We start from the raw sequence: 21535 nt of genomic DNA, 5'->3' as shown, positions 1-21535 counted from the left end.
TGGGGGAATGCACCCGATAGCTCCCTTCTCCCATCAGCACACATTCCCCTAATCACTTCAGACATCAAGATGCTCAAGCCAGTCACGCCTAATAACCCAACTAGAAATAGATGATGCAATGTTGCCTTTCTCTTCTGTGAGTGAGTGTCAAGCAGTGATTGCTGTATGCAGTAGGAAAAGTCATGAAGCTTTGCTTTACTCAGCTTGGATTCGGTCACTTTATTATTGCAGCCGTTGGCGCATTAGGTTACAGTCCATTGCACTGCAGCATGTCACTGCCATAAGCCAACAAAACTCATAGCTGCCCTCCTTGTACACCCAACTGCTCTGCTTGCATCTGCTGCTGCCTACGGTTTATATCCAAGTTCAAATCCAATTAACCTTCAAGCTGCAAACATCTGAGACTATCGGTTAAACCTTATTTTAGGCATGGGGTGTGGGAAAATTCAGACGAGAAAAGGTTAATCTAAGCTTTGTGATTCTGAGCAGAGGACTGCACTTGCAGAGCCAGAGCTGGAAATGGATAGTTGATAGCATGCAGGAGTTGATAGTAAGAGAGTCATAAGAGCAGAGTGCTTCATTAATCTAATGTTGCTGCCTCATTTTCTTTACATACTATCTTTGCTCTAGACCTCGTAGTGTGCACAAGACAGTATTTTTAAACGTTTACTCTGACCATTATAGAGATATATACATGGGGTTTTTAAAGATCCCAAGAAAATTGAATTAGGGAATTAGCTTGGAAATACACAGCATTGCTTTAAATCAAATATGATGCCACTTTATGACTTTTTTTCCATCTATCCATACAAGTCACTATTATGAACGTAGAATTTGTGTGTGTGTTTGTGTGTCAAACTAACACAATGTTTCTAGAAAAGTCACATTTTCTTTTTCAAAAAAAGCAAACACAAGAATGCTGCTTCAATCATTTCTGCCTAATGCATTTTGACTAAGCCAGAGGAAATTAATATATTGGAAACTGAAAAAGAAAAATGATTGAACAATAATTACAAAATTATTCCCTGGGAGTTGTGAAATGAAGGTTGATTAGTATTGACTTTACCTTGATTTCACTTGTTTTACATAACATCTGAGGCACTTAAAGATGCATTGCCACAAAGCATCAGACATTTTTACATTCCAAACACTTTTCACACTCGTTTTCCATCATGATCAATAAATGCATGAAACCAGTGGGTGGTCAAATATGATTTAGCAGATATGATGCATTACAGATTCCTGGAAGGTATTTGGGTTTTACGCTGTTTTGTGTAATGACAAGACAGAGACTAAGTGGCGTTGTGTCCTTGGTATATGTGGGGCAAATACTGTAGCAGTAAGTCCCAGAGAACGCGTTCTGCTTCTCTGGCAGTCTGTACGTGCTTGTGTTGGTCAGAGATTGATCGCTTCCCTCTTTCTCCCTCCTCCATGCCCTCACAAAGAATCAAACTGCTTGACCGGCAAAAAATAAATAAATAAATGCAGAGCATTCTCTCTCTCCCTTTCTTTTTTGTAAGGCTATTGCTTTATACATATTGATGATAATGTTTTTAATTACACTTCCATGTTTATATTTTCCGACTGAATCACAGAATGTTTTTCTGGTGCTGATGAGCTTGTCTGACTCATTATTTTTAATGAACAAAAAGTCTCCTGAGACCATCAGTTTCTCAACTCTAGTGTAGCAGCACCAATTAAACAGTGCAAGCTGTGATTATGTCAAGAGATTTGGCAGAGTGGCCTCCGCTGCTCTTCGGGTCACTATTGGAAACAGGAAAATGAAAAAGAAAAGGAGTAAAAAAAGAAGGAGAACTAAAAGGAAAGAGACGGAGGGAGATTGTTCTAGTGTAGTTTGTGCTGTACAGTGGCTTGTCCAGCATCTAATAAAAGCACATGACAGCTTTGTGTCAGGCTTTCTGTTCTGTACCACAGAGAATCTCACCGCAGTCGTTTTTCTATTAAACATTATAGATTTAGAAAATGGCAAATCTAGGTAAATGTCACCCTTTTTTATTTCTCTGGACACGGCTAGTCACATGTTCACTGAGGGAGATAAATCGCATTCAGGTAGAAGAAAGAAGACTCGAGACAAAATTCCACTTTAAACTTGGTACATTTTAATGTAAAACATGTTAGGAAACATTTCCAGTGTTCACTGCTGTGTACAAGTAAAAACACACAGTTGTACAGCAAACTACCTTCCTGAATACAACGTCTCATAGTAAATACTGTGAACACTGAGCTAAAGAGATAGAAACTAGGAGCTTATGCTCGGTCCTTTAAAGTAGCAAATTGACAAGATGAGCTAATTTTCTTAAGAAATATTAACCACTTAATTGAACTAGTCACTAAAATGTCATATACTGTATTTGGCAATGTAGCCAGACTAAGAAAACCATACGTTTACTATCATCACTCTTCAAGACTTTCTAGATATTGTAATATAGGCTATTTAAAGTATTATCATTGCTACTGACAATGCTTAAAAGTGATTTGTTTCACCCGTTAGGCTTTGCAGAAATTTAAAGTCACACTGCAAGTGTGCAAAAACAAATTTCTCTTAAAAACACCATGAGCCAAGGAGTCTAATCATGATGCTATCAATCATTCAGCATTTAATCTAATCAACCACTCCATATCAAACAGCAGGACACCAGCTTAGAGACACAGGACAAGAATAATATAACATCAACCTAAATATTCTGTTTTTAAAAGATGTGTAACAGTCCCAACATTAAAAGAATGATATCTTGGTGTAATAATCAGGCTCCCAGAGGCATTTTCTATTCCCAAGCAGGTAACGCATCAAAACCAAACCAGAACCATTTGAACATTCTGTCGATGTTTCTCAAATTCTCTTTAATCTCAACAACTCAGGATTTCGGGTTTGCTTTACAAACTCCAAAGGGAACTAACTGTCATGCATATCAGTGCCTTATTGATTTTAAAGTTTACCAATTGTTAATGTTTGCATTAACATCACAATAATCATTTAGTTTAACTGCTTCATATCAAGATCATGAATAATGTGTACAGTCAACAGAGAGAAACTGCCTGAAGCCTTCAAATATTATTGCCCAAAGCTCAATGACATCCCATATGTCTCTCTCCATTGTGCTGCAAAGCCAGTGGTCATGGTAAAAATAAAACGGATGCTGCTAGAAACATAAACAGCATACAAAGGTATTCAAACAGCAGCATTCTAGAAGCAGTGCAGTGTGTCCTAGAAACAAAGCAGCTCATATTACAATGTCTATTGCTACAGGAGAGATGCACAAGGATTGATTATTTAGGAATGAGACACTCAAGCACGTTTTTCCACCAACTCTCCTTTCATTTCCCAAAACATAACGCATAACAAGGAATATATGAAATGACTTTCTGATGCATGACACAATCAACACGAGGCCATACGGCATACACAAAACATCTTATTGCAAGAGTAGGGGGGTCTTCACACCTGACGTGCCAAAGACCTTTCCGCCAATCCAGATGGCTCCATGATCCTCAGAGCTCTTGCTGAGTCCTTATGGTTCTCACATGCCATTGGCTCAATCAGTGATATCACACAATGATCAAATGCTATGTTCTATTACACACATAGATCATATTCATACCTAGCAATTTCACAATCATTTTAGCATTATAGCATACAACGACTTTGGTAGAAACAGTGCAGAAATGATTACATGAGTTTAAATGAGCTTGGATAGCAAAATACAAAGCCATATCGAGACATGCAATCATCTGAACAGTAAAGAAGTGGTCGGGCTGTTTTGATTTGATCTAATCAGAACACACTCGTTCCCTGATGGCCCTACAGATACAGAGATTTTGTGCTTTATTTGATTTTCAGGGCGTCTGCATGAGCGGTCAGAGATGAAAAGAGATGTACAAGGCAAACACAGATGCATCCTTCACATCTCAGTGCCCCTGCCCGCATCTCTAAAGCTAAAACACACTCACAAACAGATATGGATATATGCGTGATTCTTCACATACTCTCATAACGGCAGATTTCAACTAGAGCTTTATGCTCTAAATATAGCAACATTAGGGATCTTTTTCCTGTTTGCTTCAATTGAATATTGCAATGCATTCTCATTTTGTATTATTACCCCAGAAAGACTAACCACATTGCACTTTTTCTATCTGCAAGCTTTTTATGAAATGCTTTGGACTGTCTATTGCACCAGCTGCTGCTGTTTTGCACTTGAACATCCACTCGTGATGATTAAAGATTACAAATATCTACTGTTTTATCTGTTTGGTGCATCCAAAACACACCCACGCACCAACTAGAGTGATACGTGAACATTTTCCTCCACAGAGAACCACTTTAAAGACTAAATGTACTATCCTGTATACTATGAAAAATAACTAATCTTGATATTCAAAACAGGATCACAGAAACACAAGAGATATTGCAGGTACAATTGCACTTTGACTTATCCGAAATGGAAAATGATCAGTTATCCTCCACCTACAAAGAAAACACCACAAAACAGAGCTCGACATCACGTCAAATACTTACAGACACATATGACAAACAAACAGTAGGAGAAAATTCACAAATATGACACGTTGTCTATGTTACTGTCAAAATGAATCAATTTTAAAATCTTATTCAATGTTGTTTTTTCTTTAAGATGCTTAAAGAAATGAAGCTAAAGGATAGAATCTGCCGATCTAAAATGAGCTCTGTCTACACATGCCTTAATGTCACACTTACAGTACATGAGTCTATTGAAATCTAAAACATCTAAACACACAAAGTTCCTGATACAGATAAAAAGTGTGAGTGTTAATTCAACACCCCTTAGGTTACTCAATCTTTCAGACTGAACAGCTTTCTACTGAAAAAAGTTTCGCTTTCCTCTTCTCTCTTTATCTAAAGATGGTACATTACAGAGGGAGGCCAGTTAAACGAATGAAACCTGAGTTATATTCCCTCTAATGAATCCTAAAAAACACCATACTTTAACAACTAAAACAGTGCAATATTATGCTGAAAGATAAATTACAGTAGTTATTTTATAGAGTTTGAATGAACATGTACATACAACAGTTCCACAGTTTATCCTGCACAATAACCTCAAGGCGTTTTTCACTGTTAAATGGCCTTGTTTCACTGCCCCTGCTAGTTAACCACAAAAACAGCTACTCAAAAAAAGTACTAAAATCAAATCAGTCCTTATTTTTCCTCCTTCTTAACACAGCTTTTTCAATTCTCAAAGAAGCTGAACGTTATTTCCTAAACCTCTCACAGGTTAAAAGTTAAGACCTGCGGAGATCTACCGAATGTTTCTCTTTCAAGCTGAAAGCTCAAATGGATGGGGTGAAGACACAGCACCTAACAGTAATGGCTGCTTCCCCTCGTTACATCTGAGGGCGGAGAATTGGAACGACTTCTCAATGTCAGCCATCCTCATCCTCAACCTCATGGTCCTCCTTCCACCTTAGGGCTTTTCCGCCCAGGCTCTCTCTGGAGGGAATGTTGCCGCGTGGGCCCTAAAGAAAGCTACCTGCCTCTTGGGCTGCTTAAACCAACGACACAATGTCACAGAAGGTCATCGTAGTCGAGAAGTTTGGAGTGCTGGCGGCTCTTCCATAAACGGTAGAGGCGGAAATCGAAGTACATCTCGATCATCTCCTTACCTGAGTGTGGCGAGAGCACAACATTTTTAGATCTCCTGAAAATATCTGACCATAAAATAACAGGCAGCATGTCACACATCTACCGTACCATCTGCTGAGTAAAACAGATCTACATTTGGAGGCCTTTATAGGCATTTGTGGGTGTTTTAAATACAGTTCTCTATTTAAAACAGTGGTAATTATCCTCAACAGTGCAAATCAAGCGGTGTAGAGTCCATAGGGGAGAAAATGAGATGGAAGAGGAGGGAGGGGGACAAGAGTGCCTCCTCCTGGGTCCAATGAAGAGACAGAAACAGTGGGGGAAGATAATGAGGTTTTAATTGGAGAATAATTACTGTCAAATCAATAGCTGTGGCATGGATGAGAGTTGGGGTAAGAGTTCATGTGGCACATGCACGTTTGATGAAATGCATGTTCCATAGTTTGTTTACTGTACGTGTGTCAGAATATGTGTTTGGTCATGTTTGTAGTGTGAGTGTGTGTGAGTGTATGTGTGCGCAGTACACTCACCCTGAGCTGACAGTTCCAGAGGAGACTTAAACTCAATGGCATGAGGTTTCATCAGTCTCTTTAGGTTTTGAAAAAGCTGAGGATGAGAGAAAGTTTTGCTGTTTCACTGCTTTTCACAGTTCAAACTGGTAAAAGACCATCAACATTACTTACAGTATTCCCAATTAAAAACAGATATTGCAGATGTACTTACAGCTTATTCAATAATTAATACCTATATTCAATACTGATAGCAATATTCAGATAGCAGAGGGGTTGATAAATATATAAACCATATATTTGATACATAATATCATGTAATAAATGCAAGTGGGATATACACAAAATAAGATTATATACACACAACATTTAATATTGTAAATAATAATAATAGTAACTATTATGATTATTACTGGAAAAAAATTATATTGTGTGTGCATATATAACAACAACAATAAGTATTCAATAATAATAATAACTTACTGTTTTAACAAAAATATATTTTTATACTTTACATCTTTGTTTTTATTATAATTATTACAGTTATTATTATTGTGTATATAAAGCAACAACAACAATACCAAGTATTTAATAATAGCAATAATACTAATTTATTTGATTCAAAATATCCAAAAATCAGTCTAAAACTGCTATAAAAATCTGTTACTATTTACAGCTAAGCAAACTCTTTTTCACTCTGATTGACTGCTAATAGGAGCCATACAGTGATGAATGTGCATCATAAACCAGAGGCAGCTGAACAGGGCCGACCTGTGGAGCATTAAACTGAGTGCTCTGTGGTTCTGTGATTGACCTCCGCTAGAGTGTCAATGAGAATCCTTCATATCAGGACAAAGCCTGTCAGAGTGCATTAATTGCCTCCTGCTATTCCCCTCCCAATCCTTCGACTTCTGTTTCTCTGGTCGCTGTCATTATCATCTATCATCTGGGCATCTTTTCTAGAAGCTATTCTCCACCTCTCTCTAATCGATCACAAAAGCCACAGAAAGCCTCATGAATCCACGCTCAGCTAATCAATCTCTTTCCATTGTAGTGAAGCAAGGGGTCTCTGGCACTTCAGGCCATTTCATCTTTCCTCTTTCATTGTGATACACACATATGACACAACTGTGAAAATCATAATAATTAACAGCATATTAGCAGCTGAAATCAAATTAACAACAGCAAAAGCAGTACTCATGAGGAGCTGGCTCAAACTCACGGTTTTGATGATGCTCAGCAAATTAGTCTCTTCCCTTTATTCAGTATAAAATTACATGTGCTCAGGCAGTCATTACAACTTTATTATTACACGGCTCTGTGGAATACTTGATTCTGATTGGTCAGTCGAGACATTCCGAGGTATGTTATCCCTGGATAACAACCTGTAAAAGCTAATAACACAGGCTCATCCGGGTAACAGCAGTTGGTGCTGTACTCTTGCTTGAACTATTTTTTTCTTGGTGGAAGCTTTACGTTTGTTTACCTAATGAAATATTAAAACTTGATTCAAAATGGTGTACAATTGTTTAATTATGTCATCCTGGTATCACGGTCTCGCTCTCGTTCCATATAAACGGAGCTGCTGCCATTTTGCTATGATTGTTTTGTACTCTGCAATGGATTATAAGAGAACTAACAAACTGGTATGGTTTTAAAACATTTTCAGCACCCTTTCCCTTAAATGTCTGTCTAGTTCGAGTTTGCCGCTTGCTCGCAACTGCTGTCTTCAAGGAAGCTTTGCGTTCAAATATTTCAACTCAAATCAAATTATTTACTTATGTAATAAGTTAATAAGCGGAATAATGTACATCCAGCTGGTTGTTCCCACAGAATAAACCCCTTCAGGCTGATGACAGACACCTCCGCTTCGCGTCGGGGTCCTGATCACCCTGTCGGGGTTTATTCTGTGAGAACAACCGGCTGGATGTACATTATCCCTTACTTAGCTTTCTGGTATAGAACACACAAGACATATGGCCAGCTGCTGCTGCCTTGGCACAGCTAATAGAAAACAAATCACAGAGACAGTGTATTAGGGTTATCTGATGCCAACACAACCACCAAAGCGTGCACAGAAAAAAATAAATAAATCACTCTTTTGAAGTGGATCTTTTAAATGAATTTGATCCAGGTCATAAAATCAGTCTGAATGATTTGTTTACAGACTCGCATGACCTACTGATGACACTTTTGTGGTGCTTTTGTATCCTTTATGAATTATTGTTATTGCATGGAGATGCATACAGTATTTAAATTTCATACGGGCCTAGAATGACATGAGGGTGAGTAAATGATGATAGCATTTCAGTTTAGGCAGGAATATTCCCTTAAATGCAAAAAGAAGGCATAGAGCTGTTGGGTTTCTCGGTGCACCTGGTAAGGCTCTATATATAGCAAGTTCACTCAAGCGCTTTCTCTCCCCTTCAGAAGTAGCAGGGCAGTGCTGAGAGGACCATAGGGGAAATTGCTAAATGCAGCGAAAAAGCCTCTGTTTCTTTTTATCCCTTTTTACTTCACTTATTTTCTCTCTGTAGATCTGTCTCCAAAAACTGCCTGGATGAAATGTTCATGTGGCAGGAATTCTAATAGACTCTAGTTTTGTGCTTGGTCATGTGTACTTCAATCAGGGAATATGTGCACTTCAATCAAGAGACTGCATCCAAATTTGTTTACAAGTGTCTGTCATACAGGTGCACCACAGTGCTGTCAATGTTCAGCGTAATGCTGCTGCAGAATATTAACTCTGCTTAAAAATATCTGTGTGACTTACATCTAGGAATACTTTGCATATAGATGTGGAAAGAGAGGACAGAAAACTGGAAATTTAGTCTCTGCGGTGCAGAACTCATCAGCGAATCAGGCAAAACATGTGTTGGAGACATTACTGCACTATTTACACTCATAAATATGCATATGCATTCCTTTATCATTCAAAACAGTGAATGTCACATGTGACATCTGTTTATGTGCCTATGATTCATACATGATCTCACAATAATGAAGCTTCCCGAATTATAAAAACAACAAGTTAAAATTTTACCTGACCATTCAGACGGCAACATATTTACAAAAATCAGATTTTAATCTGATCTCAAACCAAGTAGAGATGTGGCTTAGATCAGATTTGTCTGTATTTTGGAATTCTCAAAGTATCATTGTATTCTTTGAAAAACCTTGAAGTAAATACCATGGAAAACATCCAATACCATGGTAATACCATAGTATTTTCTGTGTGAATGGTTATATATGGAACCGTGTTTCCAACAGTTAGAATTGCAGGATATAAACTCTGAATTCTGACTTTTATAACAATAAATAAAAATATAATAATTATACTTTTTCCATCTAAAAATTATTTATTTTTCTTTTCAGTATTGTGAGTTTGTCGCAATTGCAAGTTAACATCTCACAGTTCTCGCAATACTCAGAAATGCGAGAAAAAAGACTGAATTGTGAGATTAAAAAGTCACAGTTTCCTATAAATTACAAGCCCATATCCAGATTGGCACAGCTGAATACATGTCCAGAGCTGTAGTGGCCAGAGGCTACTGTCAGCATGTGCCGCTGAGAGACTGCGTGTGTGTACATGTTAGAGTGTGTGCGTGTGTGAAAGTATATGCGGCAGAGAAGTGCGGGGGCAGCAGGGTGACAGACTGTCTATCTGTCAGTCACAGAGCGGTTGCTTGTCAATCTGGAACCCTCATCTCATGCCATCACATCATTTCTCACGCACACACCTGCCACAGCATGAAGTATGAGGCTGTACAGTAATGTCTCCTCTGCAAGTGTGCTAAAATCCATAAATGACTATTAACATAAAGGGTATGGCTGTAAATACAAACTATGTACATAGTCTCTCTATATACACTGAAAGCCTATCTTGATCATTTCCTGTCTTGTCTTTATGACAAAAAGCCTATGGCATGAGGGTTGAAACACACAGGGTGGTGAGCAGATGGGATTATCTACCTTTTCTCCATTCGCATTGCCGAGCACATAGCAGCCCATAATGTGGATGAGGTTAGGCTCAGGATTTAATAAGCTCATGAATCTGCCAAGTTTCTTCCAGAACCTGCACACAAAAGCTCAGAATGATTACAAAGTAAGGTTACACAGTTTTTTATTGTAAGGGTTAGGGTTATGAACTGACAAATAAAATATTTATTGTGTAAAGGGAAACCGAATCCCATCTTTAGGTAGTGTATTAATTCCAAAATGATCTGTAAATAAAGAGTGTTTTAACAGTGTCCTCTTTGCAACATGAAAAACAAAACCATAATTACAATTTTGAATATTATATATATATATATATATATATATATATATATATATATATATATATATATATATATATATATATATATATATATATATATTATGGAAACCCAAGACAGACTTCAAGGATTATCATTAAAATCTGGAAAGATGGTTGAATGTATATTTTCAAATGCACATTATGATCCAACCAAACTCAAACAGCACTTTCAGAGATTAAGGTCTTGTGGAGCCGCATTTACTGTGAACCGAATAAATGCTTGTGTGTAAAAACAAAAAAACAAGCTAAATAAACTCACACAAATCTCACACCTGTTTTGGATTCAATAAGGTGATTTTCACTGAATGGTAACAAGTTTGCATCCATTTATTAATTGCAGGAGCCACCATCATAATATCAAAAAAAATTTATGAATTGTGCAGCACAATTACAAACAGAACAAAAAGAAACAGATATGATAGGCTGCACTTTGTTTTGTGAAGATGAACACTCACTGTATCATGTCCTCCTCCTTCTCTACTTTAGCAAATGTGGCCACTTTGTTTTTCAGTAGGTAGAGATGACCCGGACCTCCCTGGAGAATACAGAGAGCCAATTTACGCAGTGCAAAATAACATGTACATAAATACTCCACATGCAGACTTGTGAAAAAGCGAGATATGCAAATAATCGCACACATATTTTTTCAAACCTGACAGAAGATGAGCATGTTCCAGATTTTGCAGCCTTTTCTGTAGGCGGTGAGTTTCTTTTCAATCTCCTCTGAAGAGCAGAGAGATGAGAGAAGACAGATAGCAGAGAAGTGGAGAGAGAGGCAGCAAGGGAATCATATGAAATAACAGCCCAGCTTTTTCATAGTAAACAAACAGCAGGAGCAAAAAAAAAAAAAAAAAAAAAACCTTTGGCCAATTAACACGTACCTAGTATATCATCAAAGGTGGCATGCTCATGATCCTGTGGGCAGAAAACAGGGCAAGAATTAATGACTCTTCAATGAAAAAAAAAAAAACACCTGCATAAATCTGCAACAAGAATTATTAGTTGGTAAATATTACGTGACTTTTTTTTTAACATAATTCAAGCATAATATAAGCACTACATCACTAGCTCGGCATTACAAAGCAGCAATTTCAAACAATGATTTACACTACTAAAACTTGCATGCGAGAGCTGACTGGTGGACATCATTAGCTGTGCTTAACACAAGGGGCTTTATACTGGATAATCAAACTTTGATTCTCTTTGATCCCATGTATGACTGCATCATTAAATTATACTCACATAGAGAATGGGGATTACGGAGGGGTCATCCCGACGGATGATGTTGGGAACGTATTCGGCCTTTGGGACTTTTGATGAAATTAGCTGTTCAAAAACAAGGATGAATAATACACACTCTTATTAATGAGCTCATCGATGATCAAACAGCTGCGCTTCATGTAATGAGGATCTGGCAATGAGTTCATAAAAAGGCAGTTGGCTCGTGTCAAAGTGGTTGAAAGATGCATGTACCATGATTTTGGGTGGGATGAAGTCATCGCCCTCACAAGCTGCTCTTTCCAACTCTCTCTCTTCCTCCCAGTCGACATCATCGCAGTCTTCTTCATCTAGATTGCCAGACGATGCCTGGAGGTCTCCACCTGGGGAAGAGGGTATATGCAAATACACAGAAACACAACATAAGGACATTAAGGTACTATCAACGAGCATTCTGTGGCTCATGTCTGAGAGGTTAGTCGTCCTAACATAACCTTTCCTGCTTGTTTATAAGAAGATCTTACACAACAACACGTTTAGTGACATAGGACACAAAGAGAAAACACACATATAGACAGCAGAGTACATCCATGGTAAACAAACATTTTACACATACGCACAGGTGCTGATGTGTGATGAATTGCACGATGTGCAAATCTTATGAAGACTTTAAAGAAAATATCATATTCAGATTTTGTTTTACTTTTTTTAAAGGACATTAGATTCCACCATTACAAATTGCATTGCCATAATACAAAAAAATTGATAATTACAATTAATATAATATTAATATTATTATAAAATAAATAAATTACCTTTGGTATTTTATGCAGCAATGATGAATTAAATTGATTAAAATTGACAGTAAAAGACACACAATGTTACAGATGATTTCTATTTTAAATAAATGTCATTCTTTTGAACTTTCTATTCATCAAAGAATACAGAAAAATCACATTTTACACAGAATATTAAACAGCACAATAATAATAATAATAATAATAATAATAATAATAATAATAATAATAATAATTGTTTCTTGAGCACCAAATCAGCATATTAGAATGATTTCTGAATGTTCATGTGACACTGACACTTGAGTAATGGCATCATTATAGGAATAAATTACATTTTAAAATGTATTTAAATAGTAAACAGTTACTTTAAATAGCAATAATATTTCACAATACTAGAATTTACTATATTTTGGATCAAATGAATGCAGCATTTGTGAGCATAAGCAAAAGAGACAGACAAAAATATATATAAAAAAACATTTGAATGGTAGCATATTTCAAAATACAATTGTGATAATACCTCTTGTACTTCTTTTAAGTTACTTTTAAGGCAAGTCAGTCTAACCTCTTTTCACTTCAATGGATAAAGAAGGAATTTCTGAAACTGTCTGAAACTGTATGTTATGTTTATATAAGGCAGAGATAAGATCTTAACAGGCATAGTAAGATTAACCCATGTATGAGTGTTTTGCGTGAGTGACCAATCATGTGCATGTACTGAAATCAGAAAACATGTCTATGTATGTGTGTGGACTCACTGTCTCTGGAGTCATGGAGAGAGTCAGGCTTGACGGGTGTGGGGTCACTCCAGGATCGGCTGAAACTCTTCGCATTGCGATCAGCAAATGCTAATAACGAAGCGGAGGAGGAAAGCATCACACACACTGCTCTTCAACACACACACACACACACACTCTAGGCTCTTGTCTGAGGTTAACATGTTTGAGAATTTCTCAGTTTTAGGTTGACTAGCTCTAAAAAATACTGTAACTGTAAATGGTTATCAATAAGGGGGAGGCGAATTATACTAAATTACATCGCTAGTTGTAAATCAGACAAGCGCACCAAATGGTTTTGTTTTCATCCTTTTTACCAGATGCCTGAAGCATCTGTAACCCCCTGAAAAGAATTCATCTGACACCATGAATTATTGTCAAGCAATGTCATGTTTGCATATTTACATCTAAATAATTGCACAAATATACAGATGAAATCAGACAAACGTATTGACAACATACACACAACCATACATAAGCATTAACATACTCATTCATTCACTCACTCACACAAACACACAGACATCTGCAAACAACTCACTCTGGGCCTTCACTCTCCTGCTGCCCACCATCCTCAGGTGTTTCCGGAAGTTTCTGGGATAGAAAGGATTTGCAGAAGCACAGTGGATTGGAAAAAAGGTATAAGACAAGAAGGGAAAAGCACAAGAAAAATGGGAGATGGAGGAAGAGGAGACCAAAATGGAAATGTTAAATATACTTTCAAAGAATCCATTTATACATGGTAGCATTAGCATGGCTGATTATGGACGGGTATGAGTGTTTGAAGTTATACAACAAGCTCAGTGCACTCCAAACAAATCTCCAGATCCACAGTTCCTCTGTAATAAACAGGCATAAATAAACAGTTTGTCCCAGTTTGACACTGCTTCGGGCTTCAGAAACATAACATTTACTCATCTGTGGGTCTGTATTTTCAGATATTTTCATTACTGTATTCTCAAGCACACTGTCAGAGCTATTAGCTTGAAGTCACCATGAAATCCAAATTGACAATCCACATTTACTATGGAATATTGCAGTGTTTATTATAAATGATTTATCAGTGCACATCATTATTTTTTAAAAACCATACGCCCTCATAATCTTTAACCATAATAACATCCTCTCCTCCTCGCAATTACATCGCTACTCTTCTCTGATGAAATTTTCACTGGCTTGAAATAGGGACAGTAATTTCTTTCTTCCACCAACTTGTCACTCACATGAGAATGCAACAATTAGCAAACAACAATGATCCAACAAACCAATCAATTACTGGTGGACAAACATTACGTCTTGTTCTAGAAGCCAGATATACAGTACATCACATCTATTTCATGCAGATTTTAAATTAACACAATAGAAAACTGAATTTTTATCTGATTTTAATATTTTTCAAGTATTTTTTCCACTAAAAGTTTTAAAACTATAGAAGTAAACAGTATTTTTTAATATGTCTATACTTACTTTTGAATGATGAACAAACATGAGAAATGATTCCTGTTTATTCTACATAAGACAGGTCGCCACCAGCAAGGGCGTCCTTTTGAGAGCACAGGCTCTCTCAAATACTACTCTATACTTAAAATAGGGTAAGGTATTTTTTTTTTACTTGCACTGGTAACCAAAAACATTTGTTTTTGTGTGATGTTATATCTATGTAGATGAATATCAGTATAAACACTCTATTAGCCAGAGAAACATAGAAAATGACTTTGAACCTTATAGGGATAGTTCACCCAAAGATGAAAATTATCCCATAATTTACTCACCCTCAAGCCATCCTAGGTGTATATAACTTTCTTCAAACAGAGTTATATTAAAAAATGTTTTGTCTCTTCCAATGGCAGCGAATGGGGATCAAGATTTTGAAACCCAAAAAACTGCATCCATACATCATAATAAGTGCTCCATGTGGCTTGGGGGGTTTAATAAAGGCTTTCAAAGTGAAGTGAATCGATGCATTTGGGTAACAAAAATATCCTTATTTAAAACTTTATAAATAAACTTTCTGTTAACTGTCATATGCACATTCACGAGAGAGTGGCAAATCTCTGTGGCATAGATTATGCTAATCTCGCAAGAACTAAATTTTGTTTACAGCAAAGAAAAAACAGTCTCCTCTTGATTTATATCAAAATCCTCTTACAAATTGTCTTTGCAAGTCCTCTTTTTGTACTTTTAGTTTGTGTTTTGTTTTGTGTTTGTCTATGTCCTACATCTTCCGCTGGAATGCCACTGTCTCATGAATGCGACACGTGTTTACGCGAGTACAACGCACGTTATTGGAAGCTAGTAATTACGGTTTGTAAAGTTTTAAAGATGGATATTTTTCTTACACAAACACATCAGTTCACTTCAGAAGGCAATTATTAACCCCCTAGAGCCGTGTGGAGTACTTTTTATAATGTATTTTCAAATTCTGGCTTCAAAACCTTTAAGCCCATTCACTGCCATTATAAAGCTTGGAAGAGCCAGGACATTTTTAAATGTAATTTTGATTGTATTTGTCTGAAAGAAGAAAGTCATATACACCTAGGATGGCTTGAAGGTGAGTAAATCATAGGGTAATTTTCATTTTTGGGTGAACTATCCCTTTTAATTTCACTTATAGGTAGGTGTTTCACTGCTGCTAAAGCATAGTTATCACAGTAAAACTGGCAAACAATTTGTATAATCTTGTAGAAAGTACAAAAAATGCTTTCACTTTATGTTCTCATTACTGCAGTTTCAAACCAGAAAACCACTCACAGAAAATTGACCACTACAAACATCCTCATCAGAGAATGAAAGCAAGTTCAGTTGACCCACTCTTTCAACTGACAGCCTCTCTCCTCTCGTTAGCACTCAACACTTGTTCTCCATGCATCATGTCACCATGGTTACACTGTAGTGGAGTATAGTAGGAGAGTGTGCTGTGGAGAGGTAGGTGGTCTTTCCTCATTTGCCAACAAATAATAGAGCAGCTCACATAGTCAATGCAGAGCCTTTAAAATAAATGAGAGCTGGGCTAGGGATGAAATTACGAAGCAATGGCTTTTACAAAATGCAGAATCCAAAACTGATGGCCACAGTGTCATATTTCGCACAGTCAATATCTTACCGTTAGCATTTTTTTCTGCAGGCATAATGCAGTTGCACAACACCACAATATTAGAAAGCAGCACTGCTGCCTAAGCTAGTTAAAAATACTGCAAGAAAACTAATATTCCTGCAGTACAGTGATGCATAGCAGAGGACATTTTTTACAGTATGTAGCTGTGCCGCTATGAGCCTCTAATCAAATCCACCAACGTGAACATTTTAGAAAAGAAAAGTGGGCTTTTTTTAATATCGCTGTTATATTTGAGATGGTTACAAAGAGCATGGTGACAATGCATCTGTATAGTTGTCAGAACTGCTTTTCTCCTTATGTCCATCTTGCTGACATGCTTCTAAACTGCTGTCAAAGTCAATGTGCCAGCTGACAAGGAAGGAGTGCAGATCTTCATCAAGTTTTAAAAATAGAAGTGCATATCAAAAGAACTATGTCTTTTCAGCAGGCCATTTTTAATTAATCGCTCTAATGATCTTAATCCTCATTTGTGAGCAGGCTGAAAATAGAGCGATCAGTCAGATCGCCAGAGTGTGACATGTTGATCCTCACACATGCAAAGAATAAAATATCACATAATTAAGAAGCACAACCATTTAAACAACTCATCAGAAGATCTAGTGCATGTTCCACTTTTTCCATCAGATAAAGAAACTCAGCATAACCCAAAATACTACGAGCTTCAAGAGATAGTTCACTTAAAAATTCAAATTCCTTTATTATTAGTTCCATGCTCAGGGAACAGACCTGTAGATACTGCTTTTTAGAAAAATATTGGCCACTTCAAAACAACTAAAGTGAATAAGAACTGTCTAGCTCCCAAGTCACCATAAAAAATATCTGAAAAGTAGTCAAAATGACTCATTCACTTTATTTCAGGTCTTTATTCAAGATGTTCAATGAACATCTTGACATATGCCCTACTTCTCTTGGGTGCATTCATGAAAAGTACAGCTATCTGATTTGTGAATGATTCATTCAGTTGAATCATGTGATGCTATTCAAAAAACTAAAATGATTTGTTCAGTAACCAGACAGGTCCAATCCAACTGTGCAGTTAACTTACTGACTCAGTTATTCACAGTTGAAGCAAGTTAACAGCTCACTGGAGAGGAAGATTATTTGTAAATAAATCAACTTAAATGCTGGTATGATTCAATTTAATTGTATGGAAACCAAGGACCAACTCATTACTATTATTATTTAACATTATAAAACTGCATTTTTGTGTTTGACAGAAGAAAGACACTCATACAAGTTTTGAAAGACATAAGTGAGTAAATTATGGCACAATTTTCTTTTTTGAGTGAACATATCCTTTCATGTGCAGTTGTTTTGTAATCATAATGAATGCAACCAATTATCTGCAACCCTTCCACAGTCAGAGGACAGAGACAGGCATCTACAGTAATTCTGTTCAGCAGTGTCATGGGATCTCTAAAAGCTACTGCTCTTACCATGTTTTTTGTTCTGCAGAACATCCTGAATTACCACAGGGGAGCTGAACTCTGTTAAACCTTTGTATCGTATCTGTCCTTTCAATTTGCCTTCAGAGCACTGCACATTAGTTCTCTTTAGCAATTCAGAATCAGGTTGGAAGAAGTTATGATGATCTGCCAGCAGACCAATTAGGATTTACCGGTGAACAAGTGTTTTTAAAATATGTAAGCCAATTCGGCCTGGCGTAATGAGATTTTCTGTTGAGTTATTCATGGCAGTCATAGCATTAGTGTGCTGCGTGACACTAGACCGATAAGTGAAACTCTGAAAGTGTTCAGTTGTCTGCTGTATTGACTAACACATTCCAGGCACCGCACCTTTGGTTATTCGATTAGCCTATTGATCCAAGCAGCCAAACACAGGCAGACACATACAAATGCTTTGTGTGTGTGTGTGTGTGTGTGTGTGTGTGTGTGTGTGTGTGTGTGTGTGTGTACGGGTCAAGGTTTTACCTTAATTCAAAGGCAGTAAAACCTGAGATCACTTAATGGCCACAAAATGGCTTAATAAACATACATTTGTATGAGGGTTAGGTTTAGAGGTCAGAAATATCAATGGCTCTGTTAAAATAAATAAATAAATAAATAAACACCCACTGTGATAGAAAAATCAATGTGGCAATAAGCCTACCCAGTACAGCATAAAAAAAAATTAGTTTGGTAACACATTTATTAAAAAAAGAATATTAGCCAGTGTTACAACATTAAATGAATAGCTTATTATTAGTCAGAAAGTTAGAAAATAGCAGTTAGAAATGTTAAGAAAATGTTTCTTTCTCCACTGAAAAATTAGTCAAAATCTTAGTTTAAATCTCAAGAAGCTAGTTTCTGCTTCAGAGTAAAAATAAATAAATAAATATTGTGATTTTATTTCTTGTAATTGTGACTACACACTACCATTCACAACAAGTTTGGGGTCTGAAAGTTGAATGTTTTTGAAATAATTCTCTTATAAGCCCCAAAGCTGCATTTATTTGATCAAAAATGCAGTAAAACAGTAACATTGCGAAATATTATGATTAATTCAATTTTTATATATTTTAATGTGCAATGTATTCCTGTGATTGGCAATCCTTCCTCTAGTCTTCACTGTCAAAATCATTCTAGTATGCTGACTTGGGCCTCAAGAATCTTTTTTACTGTTGAAAAATCATTGCTTAATATTTCATGGAAGCTGCAAAACATTATTTCCCAGGATCCACTACTGAATGGAAAGTTTCAAAGAATGCATTATTTTAAGATTTTGTAAAGATATTCATTTCTTCAAAATTATAAAATGAAATCTTACTAACACCAACATTCTGAATGGAAGTGTATATCTAACAATTGTGACTTTATATCTTAAACTTTATCTCACAATAACCACCTTTATTGTTTACTCTGAAGCGGAAACTGTCTTCTGTAGAAATCTCTGGGTTTCGATCAATAAACTGCTGCTGGCTTTCTGCTTGGTAAGCTTAGCATCACGACTTCACAGGGAAGTGTGCCAGGAACTAAAAGCAGATCCTCATGTGTAGTGTGCAGGATAGGAGTGAGGACTTTAAAGATTCTGAGGGGATACACACACCATAATTCTACACTAACACAGGACAACACAAAACACAAACACCACCTCTCCACTGTCTCATTCTACATGTGTTGAGAGAAGGGCTGTGACACAGGACACAGGGCATTAGACAGTACCTCTCCATCAGTGCGGTGGCCTCTTGCTCTCTTTTCCTCCTCTTTCTCTCTGCAATTCCACGGAACGCCCTGCTGAGACCGGTCACAGTGTTACAGGCTGTGGGTGTAGGTGTGTGTGCACAGGGAGCAGTGCAAGGGGGAAAATCTAGAGTGGCTAGGAAGGTTCAAACCACAACAGGTGATCACCACCCACAGGCCAACGGGACACGGCACATAAACACACTAAACACTACAACCACAGTGAAGTCAAGTGTAACAGACACTCAGTCACCAACCAGCACAGAGGATAAATTCACAGAAATCTGTAACATCTTTGTGGGTGTGGTTCTCATATCTGCTGTGCATCTATTGTTTTTCACAGGGAGACAGAAGGTACAGCCATCATCACTGACAGCTGATGTTAAATCAAACCCTTGTCCTCAGCAGGTGAGGTTAATGACAGCCCAGAAGCTATGTTTAGACAGTGTATGTGTTCATGTAATTGCATGTCTATGTGACTGCATCCTGAAATTCTTCAGAGCCTTGACAGATTGGCGACGGTCTTGGAACACTGCGTGCAAATCTTGAGATGAGTGACTTTTCTGGGGTACATTCGGGCTATATTTATATATTTCATGTGCAATATTCAACACAGTGATGGCAGCAATCACCATATTCCAGGGCCAGCCTACCATTTTGTCATATTTTTTTTAAAATATACCTTGCATTATAGTCAAAACGCAAGCTCTGTTCCAAAATCTAGTCAACTGTCTACCGTACCTAGATCTTATTTTAGGAAATCGTAGGCAGACTCCTGACATGAAGGCTATTCCTAAAGGTAGGCAGATACATTTTTCTGCTCTCTTACACCTTGTTGTTTTTAAGATACAGTTTAAGACAGCAATGCAAATGGAGATTCTGACGATAGTTTATTCAATATCAAAACTTCATAATTGTATTATTTTATGTAATTAAATATTTATTTTATTTTTATTTGTGTGCTTCAGGTGATTTAGACACTACAGCATTGTTTTTGTAACTTATCTGCATGCATGAAAATGTTTTATGTAATGGTGCTATTTTGCATTTCTTTCAAACATACAGTATTTTACAATAAATGAGAAAAAGGTGGTATGCTAGCATGGTATTTTAAATTTAATCTTAGTCAAGTTCACCAATACTTGAGCTAAAGCATCAACATACTGCAGTCTGATTCCTGTCCTTTTATTTTTAATATTAAAAATGCTTTTTAACAGGAGTTGAGCCTCCCGTGTGCTTTAAGTGCCATTTATGTGGCATTCAGGGTTGCAAGCCAGTTAATGGACAGCAAGCCAGTAAATCTCAGTCAGTTTTGGAATAGAGCTTTTGTACCTAACGTCAAAGGTCAAGCCATCATTGTAGTACAACAAACAAGCAGTTGAAAAGTGATTAGTGACACCGGTCCGAGTAACTCACAATTGGTGTTGGTGTATCATGAGCAGTATTTGTGCTGTGTGAGACAGAGTTCCCTCATAACTTCAAACACTCTGTCTAATGCTGGTGGAGTGAGAGTTAACACAGGACAGGAGAGGCAGCAGCACAGAGGAGCAGAGGGTGGGGATGGAGTGATATGTTGAGTTTTTAAAACAGTGGGCTAATGAGTAAGGTATACTCACGATATTCTTTGGAGCCAAGAAAAAAATGCATAATAAAGAAGATAAAAGAGGAAAGAGAGAGAAGGTGCTTTAACCATCACAAGAAAACACATGAAAAGCAAGTAAAAAAGGTAAGGTATTCAGGAAATACAGAGTGTTTTTCAAATATAAACACTGGATCGGGTCTTATGAAAGGATCACCAAGTGCTTTATCACTACTTATTACAGTCAATTATCAGAAAAAAGGGGCAGCTCTACAGCCGACCACAGGAGAAAACACTGACATTTCACACAAATTGAAAGGACTCTGAAGTGAAAGTGTCAATTAGACCCAGCAAAAAGGGGAATGAATAAGTCAGAAGAGAAAGTGAATTAAGTAGCTGCAGA

The 21535-nt window shown here is 37.0% G+C and overlaps 1 protein-coding gene across 7 annotated transcripts in view; it reads right to left on the bottom strand.

Moving 5' to 3' along the window:
- Nucleotides 1-2097: 2097 nt before the first annotated feature.
- LOC109051261 (NMDA receptor synaptonuclear signaling and neuronal migration factor) overlaps nt 2098-21535 on the bottom strand; it is a 29039-nt gene continuing 9601 nt past the window's right edge. For 3 of the 7 annotated variants that reach the window (XM_042723994.1, XM_042723990.1, XM_042723987.1), the window contains 12 exons: nt 21170-21175; nt 19536-19604; nt 13801-13853; nt 13242-13331; nt 11942-12069; nt 11711-11794; nt 11350-11383; nt 11121-11191; nt 10924-11003; nt 10123-10225; nt 6172-6247; nt 2098-5661 (listed from right to left, as the gene is read on the bottom strand). In XM_042723994.1, the coding sequence (XP_042579928.1) occupies nt 5564-5661; nt 6172-6247; nt 10123-10225; nt 10924-11003; nt 11121-11191; nt 11350-11383; nt 11711-11794; nt 11942-12069; nt 13242-13331; nt 13801-13853; nt 19536-19604; nt 21170-21175 (892 nt within the window). In that variant the 3' untranslated portion in view covers nt 2098-5563. Of the gene's footprint in view, nt 5662-6171; nt 6248-10122; nt 10226-10923; nt 11004-11120; nt 11192-11349; nt 11384-11710; nt 11795-11941; nt 12070-13241; nt 13332-13800; nt 13854-19535; nt 19608-21169; nt 21176-21535 lie in introns of all 7 variants that reach the window. The other 4 variants (XM_042723988.1, XM_042723992.1, XM_042723989.1 and 1 more) reach the window with 4 other exon arrangements.

This window comes from Cyprinus carpio, chromosome B5 (assembly GCF_018340385.1).
Source record: "Cyprinus carpio isolate SPL01 chromosome B5, ASM1834038v1, whole genome shotgun sequence".
NCBI lineage: Eukaryota > Metazoa > Chordata > Actinopteri > Cypriniformes > Cyprinidae > Cyprinus > Cyprinus carpio.
This window is presented reverse-complemented; position numbering and strand designations above follow the sequence as displayed.